Genomic DNA, 17,870 nt, shown 5'->3' on the forward strand with positions numbered 1-17,870 from the left:
GAACTTAAAGTATAATTATAATAATAATAATAAAAATAAATAAATAAATTTGGATCTCAAAATTCCTTGAATCTTTCACATTTCTCTCTATGCTCCTTGAAATTAAAATGAATTTGAAATTTCAAATTTTTTTGTTTGTAGGCAAAAAATAATTTATATTAATACACTGGTAAACCTCCTAATATTTTCAAGCATTAGATGAAATATGACTGTAAAAGGACAGAAATAAGTAGAAGTTTTATAATATTAAAATATTAATGTAAAATTATTTTTTAACAAGTTCAGCTCATATAAATATCAAAGTTGACACATGATAACATCTGGACAGGATATTTAAGCCTGTCTAGTTAACTAAGATGTGCTATCATATTTTATGAATGAAAAAATTAGTGTCTCTGCTTATTCGCTGCATAGCAACAGAATGAAAGTTCCATGATAGTGCAGTCCCATTCTTGTTCCAGTAATCTCTCAGGAAGAGCAGTGATAAATGACCGCTTATTTGGAAGTTGTCAGGTAGACTGAAGAATATAAATGACACACCTCCTATGTCTCAGTTATTGACTGCAGCAAAATAAAAAGAGCTGAGATTAACAAGAAAAGCTGAAAAACGTTTAGCTAATTGAATCAGTATAGACTATACCAAGACTTAATAGGAAGATCAGATCTTAAATATTTAAGGTATAAACTATGTCTTAAAATATATCAAAAAAGATGGTTTATTTGAAAATTCAAAAATACAATACTAGTCTCTGCTCACAGTTTTTTTAGACTTCAGAGAAACAGGAATTGTTTATGTGGATAAGCATTCTGCATATACCTGGAATAAATGTGGCAAAATAGTAAGAACCTAGGAATGGGAATTACTAGGCATAGATTACAGCCCTAGATCCATCACCATTCATCAGTTCCTCAATGTTCCTTTGATCAATTCCTGATATATCCCTCCATTACAGAGTTTTTATCTGTAAAAAGAAGAGACTGCTCAGAGAACCCTCCAGCAGTTATAGTCTATGATTCTATAGTATTTCAATAGGGTATTGTTAAAATATTTATTTTTTCTTATTTGCAAAAAATAGGAATCTCAATGACTTTGTCTCTTGCTTTATTACCTAATTTCCAGCATTTTAAAATTTGCCAATTTACTATAGGTGTTATGAGGAAAAAAAATCACCAGTTGTATTTTACACCACTATTTTCTATCATGTTCTTTTCCCAATTTAAAAAATATCTGTTCAGGATTGATTCCAGGAGCCCCCTACCACATGTACCAAAATTCACGGATTCTCAAGTTTCTTATATAAAATGGCATAGTATTTGTATATTACCTAAGCACCCCATCTCATATACCTAGGTTACTTATAAGAGCTAATACAAGGAAAATGTCATGCAAACAGTGCCTATATGCATTTTTCTAAATCTATCCCTTTCATATTATTAAATGGCTTATGACTTAAAAACATCTCAAAAATCTGTTATACTGTATTATTTATAGAATAATGACAAGAAAAAAAAATAGTCTGTAAATATTCAGTACAGATGCAACCAATCATTTTTTCCCTGAAAGATTTTTGATTCATGGTTGGTTGAAGCCACCATCGTGGAAACCATGGATGCTGTGGGCCAACTGCAATGTTTTATTTTCATGTTGATCCTTATTTCTGGAGTCATGCAAACATAGTGAGAAACTTTGATGTAATGCATATCCAACTTCCACATTTTGACACATATATATATACTATAAATAAAGATTAAATGTTTAAAATATTTTGACTACATAGAAATGCCCTAGTTCGGGCACATTTTCTTGGAATAAAACGACCCCTTTCAACTTGTAAGTGTAAAAATGTTCCAAGTAGTCTCCCTTTTTGTCTTATATAATTCTCTTGGATGTTAAGGATTATGTTATAATAATGTAAACAATAAAAGAACATCTACCCAGCATCTACCAATAAAATAAACATCTACCCATCATCTACCAATGAAACATACATCTACCAGCATGAGAAGCAGAAAATGCAATAAGTGAATAACACATAAGTGAAAATACCACATTGCCTTATGGACTTTTAAAGCAAAGTTCCTATGTTTAGATAAGTGAAATTGAACATTGGCATTGGCGAAAGAGGCAATTTGTATATATAATCACTCAAGTCTCACTGCAGCCAAAACTACAAGACCATCTCCTGTTTTAGCGTACTTATGCCCATTGAACTATCTAAATTGAAGCTCAGGATGTCCAACTCCAGACATAATTTCTCAATGTAAAAACTGCCAATTCCCAGAGTATCACTGAAAATACTAGTCACTGACAAGTAAGAAAGTCAGGCTCTTATAAAAAAATTTGTTATATACCTTGTCCTTTAGGGTTACACAAAGTTAAACAGCTTTTAAAAGCATGTTTAGGTTTTGAGAGTGAACACTATCTCCCATAAGATGTGCTTCAAATACAATTTTTATAAAAAGCAACCTGTGTAATTAAGCCTTCTTTGGGGGATAACAAAACCAATCACAGAGGAAGTCACGTTGTTTATACCAAGTGATATCTAAAATATTTAGCCATAATTTCTCATTACTCCAATAATACTAATGGATCCAGAATCTATCCTGAAAGACTTGATTGGCACAATTCTGCTAAATTCAAATTTGATTTTTGAAAGTCTTTTCCTGTGTTTTACAATATTTGGGGAACATATACAACTTCAGAGAAAATATATCAAAGAGCCCGTTCATGGTTAGACATCCATTCTCCCTCAATTAGGTCTCTCTTCCAAGTTGCGTCTTGGTTAATATGTGTTAAAGCCTTTGAAGCTTTAAAAGCCTGTGATACTATAAATAAACACATCTGAATCACCAAATGGGAAAACAGGGTCAAAAGCATTACTTCTGAATTTTTCTAATCAATCTGCTTAACCCTCTGGATTCCTGAAGTTTAAAGAGAAGGCTAGAATGACAATATACTCATGAGATTATGCCAAAAAAAAAAAGAAATAGATAAATTACTTTTCCTAATAGAGCTCTAAATATTATGAGTAAATATTCTTAAAGATTCATAATAAGTGTTCAGGAGAAGCAATGCCCAGGAATATTAAGAAACTTGTATTTTCAAAATCTTAACACACAATAACAGAAAATGATTCACCTGGCCCAATATGCATCTACCACTAATAATAAAAATGTAAATAAAACTGAGACCTTTGCTACTTAATGACAGTTAAAAGAATGCTGATTCTGAAAAATGCAAAAATTGGTTTACTTATTTTAAAAAGAGTACATAATTTGTTCTTAGAGTGTTTCACAACCACAGCACGCTATTGAAATGTGCTTAATTTTTATTTATACAACTGTACAAAAATTACCAGAATTAATATTTTTCACTTCTTTACTTGAATTCCACCAAAGTTAATGCTCATAAGTTTTGCGGAAAATATAGTTTGCATAACCTAGCATTCAAACTGTTCTTACTGACATTTAAAGAAGGAAAGCAAAGTTAACTTATTAGAGAACTTATTAAAGAAACCTGGTACTTAAAAATATAGTTGATTAGAGACAATCCTAATGATCTAGTTACAATCTCTAAGATCTAGTTACAATAATTATTACATATTTTATTAGTGAAACAGAGAAGCAAAAAGGACCAAAATGCTATTTATTTATTCCTATAAATAATTTACTTACTTTAATTGCCTTTCATTTTCCATGTGTATAAATTACACACCATTACGATAAAGGAAATTCATATTTGTAGAAAAGATAATATGATGTGTTTTGTTATGATTCAAAATTGCTCCCAAGAGCCAAGAACTTAATGCATTTAAAAAATTCTATCTAAAGGCATATAAATCATAAATTTATTATGACAATAACATTTTTTCTCACCTTGAAGTCATTTAATTTCTGGTTCAGTTTTGATCTTCTTATATCATTATTTCGATGCCCCCAAACTACATTCATGGGCTCTTTAAAACTGTCCAAGAAATGTAGCAGAGAGGGAAAAATTGGCTTACTTTTAGAATGAATAATTTAAAATAGGCCTATAAAGCAGTTTGTGAAGACTAAAATGATATGGTCTTTAAGCTGTCAACATAAAAGAGGGAGTTAAAATGTAAACAAAGTACTATGAACATTTATAGTTCCTTGGTTAACTTTTCAAGCCAAAGGATGTGTTATCTTTGTTAACTTTGTTAACTTTCAAGCCAAAGGATTTGTTATCTGTATGGCAATTGGAGGAGCAGGCCAAATGTAGAAGGTTTAACTGAGAGATGCAAAACTGAATCAATAAGGAAAGGGAGGAAAAACTAAGTGGGCCTCTCCAAAATCCCAGTGTTGAGTGGTGATTGTTACAGGAACATTGTGTGGGGCACAGAACATGGGCTGTGGATTCAAAATCTGGTTTTGCCTCACAGCAGCTTTGTTACCTTTGGCATTCAACTTAACCTCTTTCCCTCGATTTCAATAAAATGGGGTGAAAAAAACCTTCCTTGCAGTTGTATATGTGTTACTATAATTATGTGGTGATGCATGCAAAGCAGGTACTCAGTAAATGCTGTCTGAATGTTGAAGAGCCTACAGAGCAAAGTGGATGAGAACAAGTTCCCTGGAGAGGGATTTCTGTCTCGTTTCCTATTCTATCATTTATAAAATGAAATACTGACTGACAAGGGGCCAAGTTTTTAATCTAACTTTTAACTTTTCAGCAGGAAAATAAGCATAGTAATAGTCAGATCTCAGGTTGTTGTGAAAATATAATGAGATAAATATGTAACACTTTTAGTAGAGTCACTGACATATAGTAAGTGCTCAATATAGCCTATCTACCATTAGTAATGTTTTCAGTATTTTACACTTCTCTTTATGTGACTTTACAAACATATGCTGGAAAATTAATAGACTGGTTCCCTATAGGATAACCAACCATTCTTGTTTGCTTAGAAGTGTCCCAGTTTTAGCACTGAAAGTCTTGCATCTTGGGAAAACTCTCAGTCCCTGACAAACTGGAACCACTGGTTGTCCTACAAGTTCATCTACAGTTAATCAAAAACAAACCGTGACTAATGAACCCCTTATCTTGCGTACTCGTCTTCATTTATCCGGGATTTACTCACGATAACCTGAATTCTCTAATAAGAGAGATCCCAGTAAAGATAAACTTCAGCTCACAGAAGTGGGATTGCTATGCTGTGAATTTTTCCTTTCTTTTGGTCTATGTGAGCTTAAAATATGATTTCAATGAAATTTCTTGAGCTTGCTTCTATCCTTTCAAGGTTTTGAGAGCCATGTTCAGTGGCTAAACTGCGCCATCTTAAATCCCTAAGGAGAGGCGCAGCATCCTTTTTCTGACCTATACCTTGCTGAATGCATTTTGGGATGTGCTTCTTTGGTTGTTTCTAAAAATGAGGTCTATTCTGTGAGGCATTTATACATCCTGTTTCCAAGGAATGCTTGGAAGGGTGATGACACCTCTCAGCCAGGACACACTGACTGTATAAAAACATAAATTGACATGCTCTGCAGAGAGGCCCTAAATGTGCATATTTCATGCAGACTTTAGGTTATACTTATGGATTTTGTTTTGTTTTATTTAGCTAAGTACAGCTTTTCCTAGTAATATATATGGAAAGAGCTCTAAATGAAGAATTATTATATTTTTCTTTCTTTTGGATAAAGGAATTAGGTCATGGCCGTTTCTAATATGAATCTAATACTTTTAGCACACTAAAATTTATCTTGCAAATCCAACTACATTCTTCTGCACTTAAGTAAAATTACATTGGTCATTCTTGTACTACTGAATCTAATGTTGTGTTTCCAATATCTGATGTAAAAATGCAGGATGGCTAGAAATCTATGCAAAATCTATGGCCAAAACATCTTGATCTCATTGAATTTTTAAATTTTTAATTAATATATGTATTGCCTAATATATCAGACACTATGCCAGAATAATATGTATGTATAGTGCCTGAATATAAATATTGTTAAATACATTTTTATAAATACAGATTAAATATGTAACTGAAAATGTTCTCTTTGTAATACTGAGATACATAACACATAACTAGATACACTAAGAGTGAGAAATAATATATTTGGGATTTGTACTTACTAAAATAGGATACACCAACATGTAGTGGAAAAGGTCAAAAGTAAAAAGATCTGGGTTTGTAGTCTACTACTGAAGAGCAGTTTGGGCAAATGTCATAATCTTTCTAAACTTGTTTCCTTATTCATAAAATAGGAATGATGCTATTTTCAGAACTAGCTTTGCGTTAATTTGTTGTTACTATGGACAACAAATTAATTCAATCGTTAGTCCACTTTCAAATATTGAGAAAATGTATTTTTATTAAATTATACAGAATTACACAATTATTAAATATAATTAACCTTATCACATTAAGCTGAAAATGTATGTTCAAATAGTTAATCATCAGGCCAACAGCAACTCTGAACAGAAAATGGTGTGGGCAGCATATGACTGTGGGGGGAATCCTGCAACCTATTTGAAATTCAAGTGCAAAGACCAAAAGTGCTGAATGGTTTTCCTCAAATTAATGGGTATTTTAACAGTATTGAGGCAAACCAAAGTAACATTTAGGCAGCAGCTTCTCAGATGTATGACTGCAGCCAGGGCCAGAACATTCACTAAGGTTACTGTTATCTGGAAAGTAAAATCCAGAGATTTTCTACTTTTACCAGGTATCACCCTGAATAGAAGAATTAAATCTTTTATCTATGAGAGCAGGGGAATGCAAACAAACAGAAACAAAGAAAATGTCATTTTCCAAGGAGAGTTGTTTTCTAGTTGTCAGTGTAGATAAATTAAAAAAAAAAAAACAACATTAATTTTAAATTTTTTTTTTAAAAAAACATTAATTTTAAAGTAATCTCTTTGATGTAAACATAGAATATGAAATAATTAATATCAAATACACTACAAAGTCATTTCAGGAAAATAGCTACCTGTTAATTTTGCTCATTATTTCAATAAATACCGTTATATAACTCTTGTATATTCTTATTTTTAAAAGTAACAATATTAAATGGTTAAAAAGTTATGTTAATATTTACCTTTTGTGGAAGAGTTATATTTTTCTTGTTCTTCAATGAATTAAATGCACATAATGATGGAAACAAAAGAAAGAAATCAGCAAATTTATAGTTAGACATGGAAATGTAAATTAACACAATGGCATGAATAATTAAAATGCATAACATATAATGTGACATGATAAATTGCAATGAAAAACCATGAGTTCCCAAATATGGTACTAAAATTAATCAAAGAAAGAATGAATACAGCAATTTAAAGATTTAAAATGAAACAAAAACATTGGGAAATTAGTATGTTTGGCATTTGAAAAATATATTCTGTATTATTTTTTCTTTCCTTTTAAGAGCTGTATAAAATTTCAGTACCAATTTTATTAAAACATCTCAAATCCATTGTGATTTTTGTTGGAAAAGTATTTAAAAGCATACTTAATTTTCATAACAAAAATTTTTATCATTTCAAAAATGAAAGTTCATATGATAAAGTCTCATATGATAAAATGAAATTTATTTTTTTATCTGATAAATAAAAAATGAACTCCATTTTTACACTTTCTTTGCACCATGGAAACTATTCTGTAACACTTTCCACATGAAAGAAAATTCTAATTTAAGTAATCCTTTCTTTCTTCTCAAATTAATTACATTAAAATACACCAAAGTAAAATTAGTTGTTTTGTAGAGACTATACTTCTTAGACATTTTATAAGGCTTTATATCCACCTCTTCATTTTGTACTATTTACAGAGGACTAATGGCCTGTTTCTATATTCCTGAGGAGGAATATCACTGGAGTTTTAGGTAGGTGATATAATAATGGAAGATATAAAACATAACTAACACATCATTTACTGTTAGTTTGTGAATGGTCTCTAAATACTTCTTTAACAGATCCAGTTGAGCACAAAAAAAGTTACTGGTTGGTTTCAGAAATCCATTTTTATACAACCAAATAAGCTGTCTTCAGCCTTACTATACATAAGGGATATGCTGGGATATCGTGTTGAAATATAACCAGAAAAATGTTGTGGAAGTCTTTGCTTTCAATTATCACATACCATTAGAGTTACTTAAATTATAAGGCTACTTTTTCAAGTACTCTACCTCAAAAATCTGTATTGTGATCACCTCTTTGTTTTTCCCCTAAATCTACTTTAACATAATCAGGCTCCATGTAGCAAACAGGCTAGCATTCTAAATTTTTAAAATAAACTTTAAAACACCTTTTCAAAAATTGAGTAAACATGTCTTTTCATGTATGTTAGCCTTTAAGAGCTACTGCCTTTATGGTATAAATAGAGAGTAGTATATTTGATTTACAAAAAAAAAAAAAAAAAACCAAAAAAACAAAAAACATACTCTTGGTGAAACAGTCAAATTGTCCCGGCATACATTCCAAAATCAGTAATGTAGATAACTGTACCCAGAAACTGTGTATGAATAAAATTATTTTATAAGTGCCTCAAGAAGGAGTATCAGTATCTAGTAATCTAAACCATTTGAAATATTTGTTCTTACCAATCAGCTGTTTATCAAATTATTTTCTAAACAGAAAACCACCCTTTGTTAAAAATAAAAAAAAAAAGGGAAGGAAGTTAAGTGCAGTAGGGGCTTAATCAATTGTAATAGACTGTGGTCAGCATTAATCTTCATGGGAGATGGAACTAAAGTTTAACAAGTAATATCAAAAGAATAAAATGACATAATTCTATAGCCTTAAGAACAACAATAAAATCAATCTTAAATAGAACATGCTAAATCTTATCTAACTCATACATCAAATCAAAATTTACTTTTATAAACATATTTTAGGACAAACAAAGCTGTCATGTGGACTGTTCATTTTGAAATAGAATCATAAAAAGATGACGGCAGACAGTATGATCATTTACCAAAAGTCCCAAAGCACATATTTATATCATTAAAAAACACCAGGTCTCTTTTATTTATAGGACATTTATATATATAAAATACACGCTTGTTGTCACATTTTTTAAAAGCTGTACGTATATAACTCTAAGGATCATATATTTCAGGAAACTCAAATAACCAAAATGTTTATTAGTGTATTTGTCATATTAAATATCAAAATAACTCCACCAATGTAGTCATTCCCTTCTTCCCACCTTAATTCAATCCTTACAAATTGATGATTTCTCTGAAAGACAACTGTGAATAGGAATATCATAAACAGTAACATTGATATTAACAATAGAACATGAGCTTTTTAAAAAAACCAAAATCCAATGTACAATATAACTGATTTTGTGGAAGCAATTCTTATTTATACAGAAATAATGAAATAATGTAACCACAATCTCACTATAGGAGAGTTATATGCAGTACCCTTATATGCTTTTGAACCCATCAAATATTTTATTTGCAACTGGAGGAAATGCAAAGAATTTTAGGAGCACACGAGTTTTAGAATATCAATCTTTAGTAAAATATGATCGGTAACACCGACTTTGTAACTAAACACCCACATTTGTAGTTCTTTCAGTTGTGCAACAGGAGCTCATGAATAGATACGTTAAATAAACACCAACTTTTGTTTTAAAAAATAAATTTTAAAACAATTTCATCTGGGTTATTGCCAGATTAATTATGAATAATTTTAAAATGTTCCCAGAGAGGAGAGGAAAAATGTTAAACATGTCAATTAATAATTCCAATGAATTAACTGCTATTTTAAAAAAGAAAGTCAGAGTTTCACAACGCATCATATTTTCATGGTTCACTAAATGAAAACCCTTTTAGCAACCCTGAAAACTAAAGCATGGAGCATCAATAGAATGTATTTTTAAAAATATAAACTCAAGAGTTTATCACACCAGTGTTACTCTATTAATAAGTTGATACCTTTAAAAATCTACACTAATTTTCCTATAATCAAGTATCCTGCATGGCAATCTATGCCACATCAGTCTTTGAAACAATGCATTTACCTTCTGAGATCTTTAACATTTCTGTGATACATTCAGTAAAGAACTTCAGTTAAGTGAGAAAAACAAATACCCCTGTACCCTCAATATAAAATGAAATGCAAGTTTTCCATCAGCAACAATAACACTGCTGAAAAAAATAATCAAAGTGTTAACCTTTCAGTTGTTTCACAGGGATGAAGGTTTTTAATAAATATCTTAAAAATGATTCTATTACATTTATATTACAATCCCAAAGTAGAAATTATTTTAGTAAATTGCTTACCAAATCCCTGATTTAAAATATGTGATTAAAAAATAATGATACAAATCATTTCACCTACTAAGATATGTGATAGCACTTTGGGTCACATGAAGAATACTACTTTAACCTAGTGTCTAAATCATCTAGCTCAGGTAGTTTAGAGAATTTAGTTTCTACTAAAATCAGACTGTATACATTCTCTCTCTCTCTCTCTCCTCCTTTGTTGCTCAGAAAATGAAGCAATAATATATGCATAAAATAAGAAAATCTTTAAGCAATATGAATTGCTGAAGACACTAAAACATGTGTTCTGTCATTTTTTTCATCATCAAACTTATATTAAAATATAGGCTACTGCTAATCAAGTTAAACGAAAAAAATAGTAAAGGATTCAGAATGATTAAGTTTAATTTTTAAAACATATTTTAAAGGTAAAATATTCTTTTAACACATAAAATGCCATATTGTACTGTGATTTTAAAATTTTATTTTCTTCCTTTGTCCCTTTGGAATAAGATGTTTCTAGGCCTCCATCCCTTCTGTTAAACGACCATCTAAAATTAATTCATCCAGCAAAACTCACTCAGCAAAAACCGTGTGCATGCCATGAACCACTGTCACTAGGTGTTGGGGATAAAGACTGTAAGAAAATTAAATTTTTAGGATTCAGCAAACTATATATAATCAAAATACTATTCATTTAATAAAAGGGGTATAAATAGAGGAGGTTCTCAAATCCAAGATTTTTGGACAATGATCTCTCTTTATCGGATACCTTGTTCTATACTGCCGCTTCTCACTGGCACTTGTGGGAGCTGTCTTCCCCTACGACTGCTGAACGATGTGTCTGCTGGAGGAGATTGTGTTGGACTTCTCTGTCGGTGCATTCTGCAGGCAAAAAGCAAAGTGGGCATGAAATAATGAAATTCCAACGTGGTCTGACAAAAATCTTTTCCTCCTTTCTGTTACTATTAAAATAGACATAACCCCCCTCACTGGGCCAATGGGAGCAGAATCAAACACTTTTTATGATATGTATAAATGGAATATTACAAAAAGGGGTTAAATGAGATAGGGCAATGTGCACCACACACAGTTCTACATAATGAATTCTTAAACTGAGCAGAATCCAATTCACTTCTTTTCATTAACTTTCTATTAAGTTGTTCTACCTGGGCAAGTTATTCAGTTTCGGCATTACTGAACCAAATATATCTAATTACAGCCTCTGGATCTTAACAATATGTATAAGCGAGGTAAGAAAGGCTGTTGCCTAAACTGCTACTCTTAAGTTGATCTAGACTATAGAATTATTTATAACTGATAAGAATTCTAGCTGCAGACTTTTATAAATTACCACTCACTTGTACTTTATTTCTAAATAGGAACAAATTTGAAAGATACTTAAAATAATCCTGGACACATGTTATGAAATACACTGGTGCTAGCATTAAAATTACAAATAAAAATTTGAGAAGTGTGCAGATGTATTATTACTGCCCAGGATTATGCGGACTTCCATCTGTTGGCATTTAAACACTTTTCAAACTAAAGAACTTTAACACATTCTAACACTTTAATGAACACATATAAAAGATTCTTAAAATTTCCTCTTATGCTTTCTAAAGTAAGCACACATTTAATTCCAGGTAATTTATCATAAAAATTTCACATAATTAAAAAAATTATATATGAATATGCCACAAACAGATGAAAGGACATAACACAGCCAAATTTAATTTTCAATGAGAGCTAATTGGCAGAAACTATAGAATACCACCAGCACAGTGAAGATAGATGCAAGTAAAAGAGGATGTGGGAGAGATTTAACTGTCACAAAGAAAGGATTAAAAGTTATGGTGTCAAAATGAGTGAAAGCTTCGAGTGCTCAGGAAGGTACAACACCACACCAACACCCGGAGGCAGGACATGAATGCTGAGGGGGACACTGAATAGCGACCTTGTCAGAAGCGGAGAAGGTGGCGCCGACCCTCCAGGGACAAGGTGGTGCATAGAACACAGTGTTCTGACACTAGAGTGCTCACTCGACCTTGAGCGAGCAGGATGTTTTCCCCTAATGACTGGCTGATCAGTTGCTCTTGGGGCTGCGTGTCCCCTTCTAGAAAGACATGTTGGGAGAACCCTAAAACATTAGGGCCAAAAAAGATCTTCAGTCAGCAGGTTCACATTAACTTTGATACCAACACATTTGTCCAAGGAAAACCTGGTTACTCATACATGACAGTAATTTCAAAGAAGAGAACCCATCACGCAATTATTGAAATGGAATTCAAATCAAACTGACAAGTTATTATTGCAAATGTGAATGCCATGTGGTTTTAAAAGGCTAATTGGTGTTGCTCTAACGTAATAAACCTCTTGTATGTTCCACCAAGGGCAGAGATTCCTGTCTCTGTTTTTTTTGCTTGCTTTTTGTTTTGTTTTTGTTTTGTTTTGTTTTATAGAGCTCTATCTCGAGTGCCTACAACATAGCTGCATAGAGAGCAAGAGCTCAATAAAGGTATGTTGCTTGAATGAGTGACTGTAATTAGGATGATGAATACAGGGAAGCTTCAAGTGCTTGCCTTCAAGAAGAAATATTGTAGGCCTCTATGTTTTTACAATGTTCATAATTTTACTCTAATAAGCAAGACTATGCCAAAAACAACAGAAGAAGGCTGCCTTTTGAGGTTAATCTAAGTAGACAAAAAAAATTAAAACAATATAAGATGGAGAATGCTTCATTAATTATACATCTGATTAAATATAAATGGCTTAAATATGGATAAAAACATGTTCTCTCAGATATAACAATATCTGAAAATGTATGTATCCATATTTTGACGATTATATTACTATGGTGTTTAAAATTATTGTAAAGCCAATTAATGAATTAAAAATTAAAAAACGATGTTTATATATACGTACTTATTTTTATAAAGGCATGCTTTGGCCTTTTTCATTGATTTTGGTATATATTTTAAACAAAATGCATGATTAAAATACCTAGCATGTATTATTTTGACAGAAATAAAATGATACCTTATCCCTTTTAAAGCAATACTGTAAAATTCACTTAATGACTAAAAATGTGTGAGAACAAAGAATACATATTTATTACCAAAAGCACATAAAGCAGTGTCATTCAACTTCTATTCAGATTGGCAATTTTTCTTTTTCTTTTAAGTAAAATTATTTTAAAAGCTATAATGATTTTGATTCTGAGTATTTATTCATTTAAGAACAACAAAACGGGAAAAAGTCAGGTTGAAGATAACAAAAAGATGTTCAGCTTAGATTTTTAATAAAAGTGTATTTTACTTTCTTGAGCTATCAATTAGTGCTTTATCACACTATAGTTCAAACCCTGAAACCTGGGCTGTTTCCTCAATTTCCAAATTAAAATAAAAAGTAACTCATAGTGTTCTATATATTAAAACTGTTTATTCTAAATTGACTATCGACATTAACTCAACTATATAGAATTAATTTCTAAGGGATAGAGTACATCATCAAGTCCTTTCCAGCGATAAGAGTTTTATCTATTACTCTTTGAAAGCCATTATCATGACAATAAACTTCAATCCTTGTTCAAGATACACTTTCTAAACGTGGCTTGCAAATGGAATTACACAGTTTTCACCTTATTACTGAGAAATGTCATGGATATTACAATTTCACTTAAATCTTGCTCCATTCCTTAAAGCAATTCACAAGCACTAAAAGAAAAACTCAAATGTGACTTGAAATGTAAATAATTTAGGTGAACTTGCTGTGACACCAAACTAAATGGCAAAAGTATAAAAAGCAATTTCAGGAGCAAATAAATGGCTTCCTGGGTGAATATTCACAGCTCAACCACATATAGTGTTCCATCTCCTGAACCACAAGGTTTGCAGTGTCTGAAAACAGCCTGTAATGTTTGACGTTAATCGTTTAGCACAAGATATGCTTTTTTCTTTGACATGAAAAGTCCCTCAATAATGAAAGAGTTCCTGCCCCCAGCCACTCTGTAACAAGCATGAGATCACAGACCAAAAGAGAAGCACAGAAAGCCACTTTGCCAGAGGAAGAAAGGAATGTGGTAGCAATGATGAATTATGAAGGGGAAGCTGGGGAGAGGAAAAATGCAGAGCTTGGAGAGAGAAGAGCAAGGTTTTGCAGAGGAGAGATAATAGAACCAAGTATAGTTTGTTTTTAGGCAAGAGGAAAGGACAATTAATCAAGAAATTCTGAGGCACAGGGTGTAAAGTTGAAAGAATCCAGGCTGTTGTGCCCTGATCTTTTCAGTGAAATGGGGTGTGCTAAGAATGTAAGGATGTTAAGAAGAATGACAGAGATTTAGAACAACCTGTTAGAGAATGAAACAGGGAGTGTAGGATGGATAAATAACATAACAGTAACAGCTGTTCCTTACTGAGGATCAATATAGGGTCATCTATTCATGACAGGAACTGAAAGTGTTTGCGCACATATGCAGGCACGCTGCATGTATTCATGCATACATGTATCTATATGTGTACACACACAAGTATATACCTATGTACCTTTTTGTATTCTCACACACTAGGAAGTGTTATTATTACTATTTTATTTTATTTTATGACTGAGGGTCATAGAGTGACCTGGAGAAAGAGAAACAGCTAAAATGTGGTAGAGGCAGGATCCACACAGGTCTGTCCAGCTCCAATGCTTGCTCTCTTTTCTGTCTAGTGAGATAGGATTGTTTGCGTATCATGAGAAAAAAATGGTAATTTCACATCTCAGGATGTACCATGAATCTTATAACACAAATCATATGTCCAAGTATCAAATTATTTGGCAGGACTTAACCGAACTGTGTTTGAGAGTTTGTGGAATCAAAATATATGGACAATGGTATTTAACAACTACCACTCTAATATGTATATCTGTATCTCTTCCTTTTTAAAAAATGAGGTTTGTGGCCGCATATGGTTGCTCATGCTTGTAATCCCAGCACTATGGGAGGCTGAGGCAGGCGGATTACCAGGTCAGGAGTTCAAGAGCAGCCTAACCAACATGGTGAAACCCTGTCTCTACTAAAAATACAAAAATTAGCTGGGCATGGTAGTGTGCACCTGTAATCCAGCTACTCAGAAGGCTGAGGCAGGAGAATCACTTGCACCTGGGAGGCAGAAGTTGCAGTGAGCCAAGATCATGTCACTGCACTCCAGCCTGGGCAACAGAGCGAGACTCTCAAAAAAAAAAAAAAAAAAAGAGAGGTTTAATTCAAACTTATATATGCCTGACTCTAGTTCACCATCTCCAAATATGTATCTAAACATTTACCACTGAGTTCAATCCATGCCTACTCTCCTTCATCTAAGACTAGAGTTTTGATTTACACTTAAGTAAAACACACTTATCAATAAAAATTTGAATCTTTAGTCAGACATTTTTGTTGCTGCAAATGGACTTGCAGTAAATTGCTTCTACCAAAACCTAAAAAAAAATACATGGTTTTGTTTTTTGTTTTTGTTTTTAAACAACTTGTTAAAGGATGGACATGTATGTGGTATTTAAGGTCAAATTTTCAAAGTGGTTCCTACTGTGCTGGTCCCTTACAGGCCTGCACAGGCTCTTTTGCAAGAACACACCATAAAATGCCTATGTAAGCAATTCTAAATAGTAGTCCCAATAAAGAAATAAAGCATCCCCCAGTTAGAATGTAGAGTGTAGTTTCCACAAGAAGAGAAGTCACTAGAATAGAATGCAGAAATGATGGGCAGCAGTTCTCATGGGTGAATTCACATGAACATGAAAAGCTAGACTTTTATCAAGAAGCTTCCCAAGAAAATATGATGCTTAAGTGGCTTGGCACAAAAGATATAAATCAGTTCTACTTGTCTCCTAACAACAACTGGTCATCATCTCTTTCGAAATACATTCTTACAAGGCTATCTGTCATGAGGTTACGTTTGTTGAGGGCAATAAAAGGCCTCTAAAATTATGATCATTAAACAGCAAATTTTGCCAGAAACCAATGCAAAACTGTGTAGTATGACTCCTTTTGGGAAGTTATCAACTCTCAAAGGCCAGGAGTCAGTGTCCAAAGCATTTATACTGTGTCTTCGGTTCACGTGTAGCTAGATGTAAATTCAAGGTATCTTCTTGATAGCTCTTATTCATAGCTAACATAAATTAGAAAACCCAGGACAGTTCTTCTTTTGTAACTTGCTATTCAACAATTCACACAGAAACTAGGCATGTAGCTTACACTCTAATAAAAATCAATGAAAAGCTTTAATTATAATCAAGCACACCTAAAAGGTTACAGCTTTCTACTTTAAACTATAAGCAAAAGAAAGGCAAGAGTATTAGGAATATAATTCATAAGTGCCATACATTTGAAAATGAAAGTCTATCAAATCCTTGCTATTCTGATTGGAGGATTAGTGTTTATTCACAGATTACTTTCAGAGTTGCAAAGGCAGATGCCTCAATATCACTAATCTGGAGTTAAGCACCTCCGGTTGACTCTGACATCATCTCATTTTCTAAAATAGTATACTATTGCCAAAAAACTTGTTCACTGATATATCCTTAATATATAACTACACACAGTAGTCACTCAACTAGCAATTTTTTTTTTTTTGAGACAAAGTTTTGCTCTTGTTGCCCAGGCTGGAATGCAATGATGCAATCTCAGCTCACCGCAACCTCTGCCTCCCAGGTTCAAGCGATTCTCCTGCCTCAGCCTCCTGAGTAGCTGCGATTACAGGCATGCACCGCGATGTCCAGCTACTTTTGTATTTTTAGTAGAGATGGGGTTTCTCCAGGTTGGTCTCAAACTCCCAACCTCAGGTGATTTGTCTGCCTTGGCCTCCCAAAGTGCTGGGATTACAGGTGTGAGCTACCACGCCCAGCTTCAACTAGTATTTTAAAAAAATGAATGAAAGAATACTGAATAGAATTAAAAGAACACAACTTCAAGGAAAAGGTTTAGTCATATCAAAATAATTGAAATTCTGTAAAGGGGGCTGAAAATGATGGTTGAAGACTGAAAATTTATCTAAGAAATCATAGTTATTTACAATGATGGTAAAGAAATTGCAGTTAATTGAGCTGGGATTAAAGAATGTGAAAATACAAACATTGGTTCATCAAAGGCTATCTATCAATCGATCAATTTCCTTCCTCAAAGTCCAACTCCTTTTACTACTCAACACTTTTTGTGAGTCCCCTTGTATCCTTACTCCATTGTGAATCAAGTTCCCTAAATAGTCATACCCCCACGGACCACTGTCCAGAAGTAAATTTCATCTCCCTTTTACCTACCATATCCGTTGATATGTCTCACACCTACTCATTTTTCAGATCTCAACTCAGTGTTAATATCCTCTGGAAAGCTTTTCTTTTTTGCTACTTGTTATTTTATTACTTGAACTTAGCACATAGTTGGTACATATCTGTTAAATGAATGAATCACTGAATTGTACAAATTCTATCTCTATTAGGCCTATTAGGATAGCCTGGCTGATGTCTTGCATCTACCCCTAGGTCCTTTGGTCCACCTTCCAAAAATCAAAGTGATTTATAATTCTGGAACTCAAAACAGATCCTCTGCCTCCCATGTTTAAAGTACACCTGTGGCTCACAGATCAATAAAG

The 17,870-nt window shown here is 32.7% G+C and overlaps 1 protein-coding gene across 28 annotated transcripts in view; it reads right to left on the reverse strand.

Moving 5' to 3' along the window:
• RIMS1 (regulating synaptic membrane exocytosis 1) overlaps nt 1–17,870 on the reverse strand; it is a 491,022-nt gene that overhangs the window by 101,180 nt on the left and 371,972 nt on the right. For 18 of the 28 annotated variants that reach the window (XM_077999758.1, XM_077999759.1, XM_077999762.1 and 15 more), the window contains one exon: nt 11,015–11,127. In XM_077999758.1, coding sequence (XP_077855884.1) covers nt 11,015–11,127 — 113 coding nt within the window. Of the gene's footprint in view, nt 1–11,014; nt 11,128–12,199; nt 12,383–17,870 lie in introns of all 28 variants that reach the window. The other 10 variants (XM_077999766.1, XM_077999761.1, XM_077999757.1 and 7 more) reach the window with 1 other exon arrangement.

The sequence above is a fragment of the Macaca mulatta genome, chromosome 4 (assembly GCF_049350105.2).
Source record: "Macaca mulatta isolate MMU2019108-1 chromosome 4, T2T-MMU8v2.0, whole genome shotgun sequence".
Classification (NCBI taxonomy): Eukaryota; Metazoa; Chordata; class Mammalia; order Primates; family Cercopithecidae; genus Macaca; species Macaca mulatta.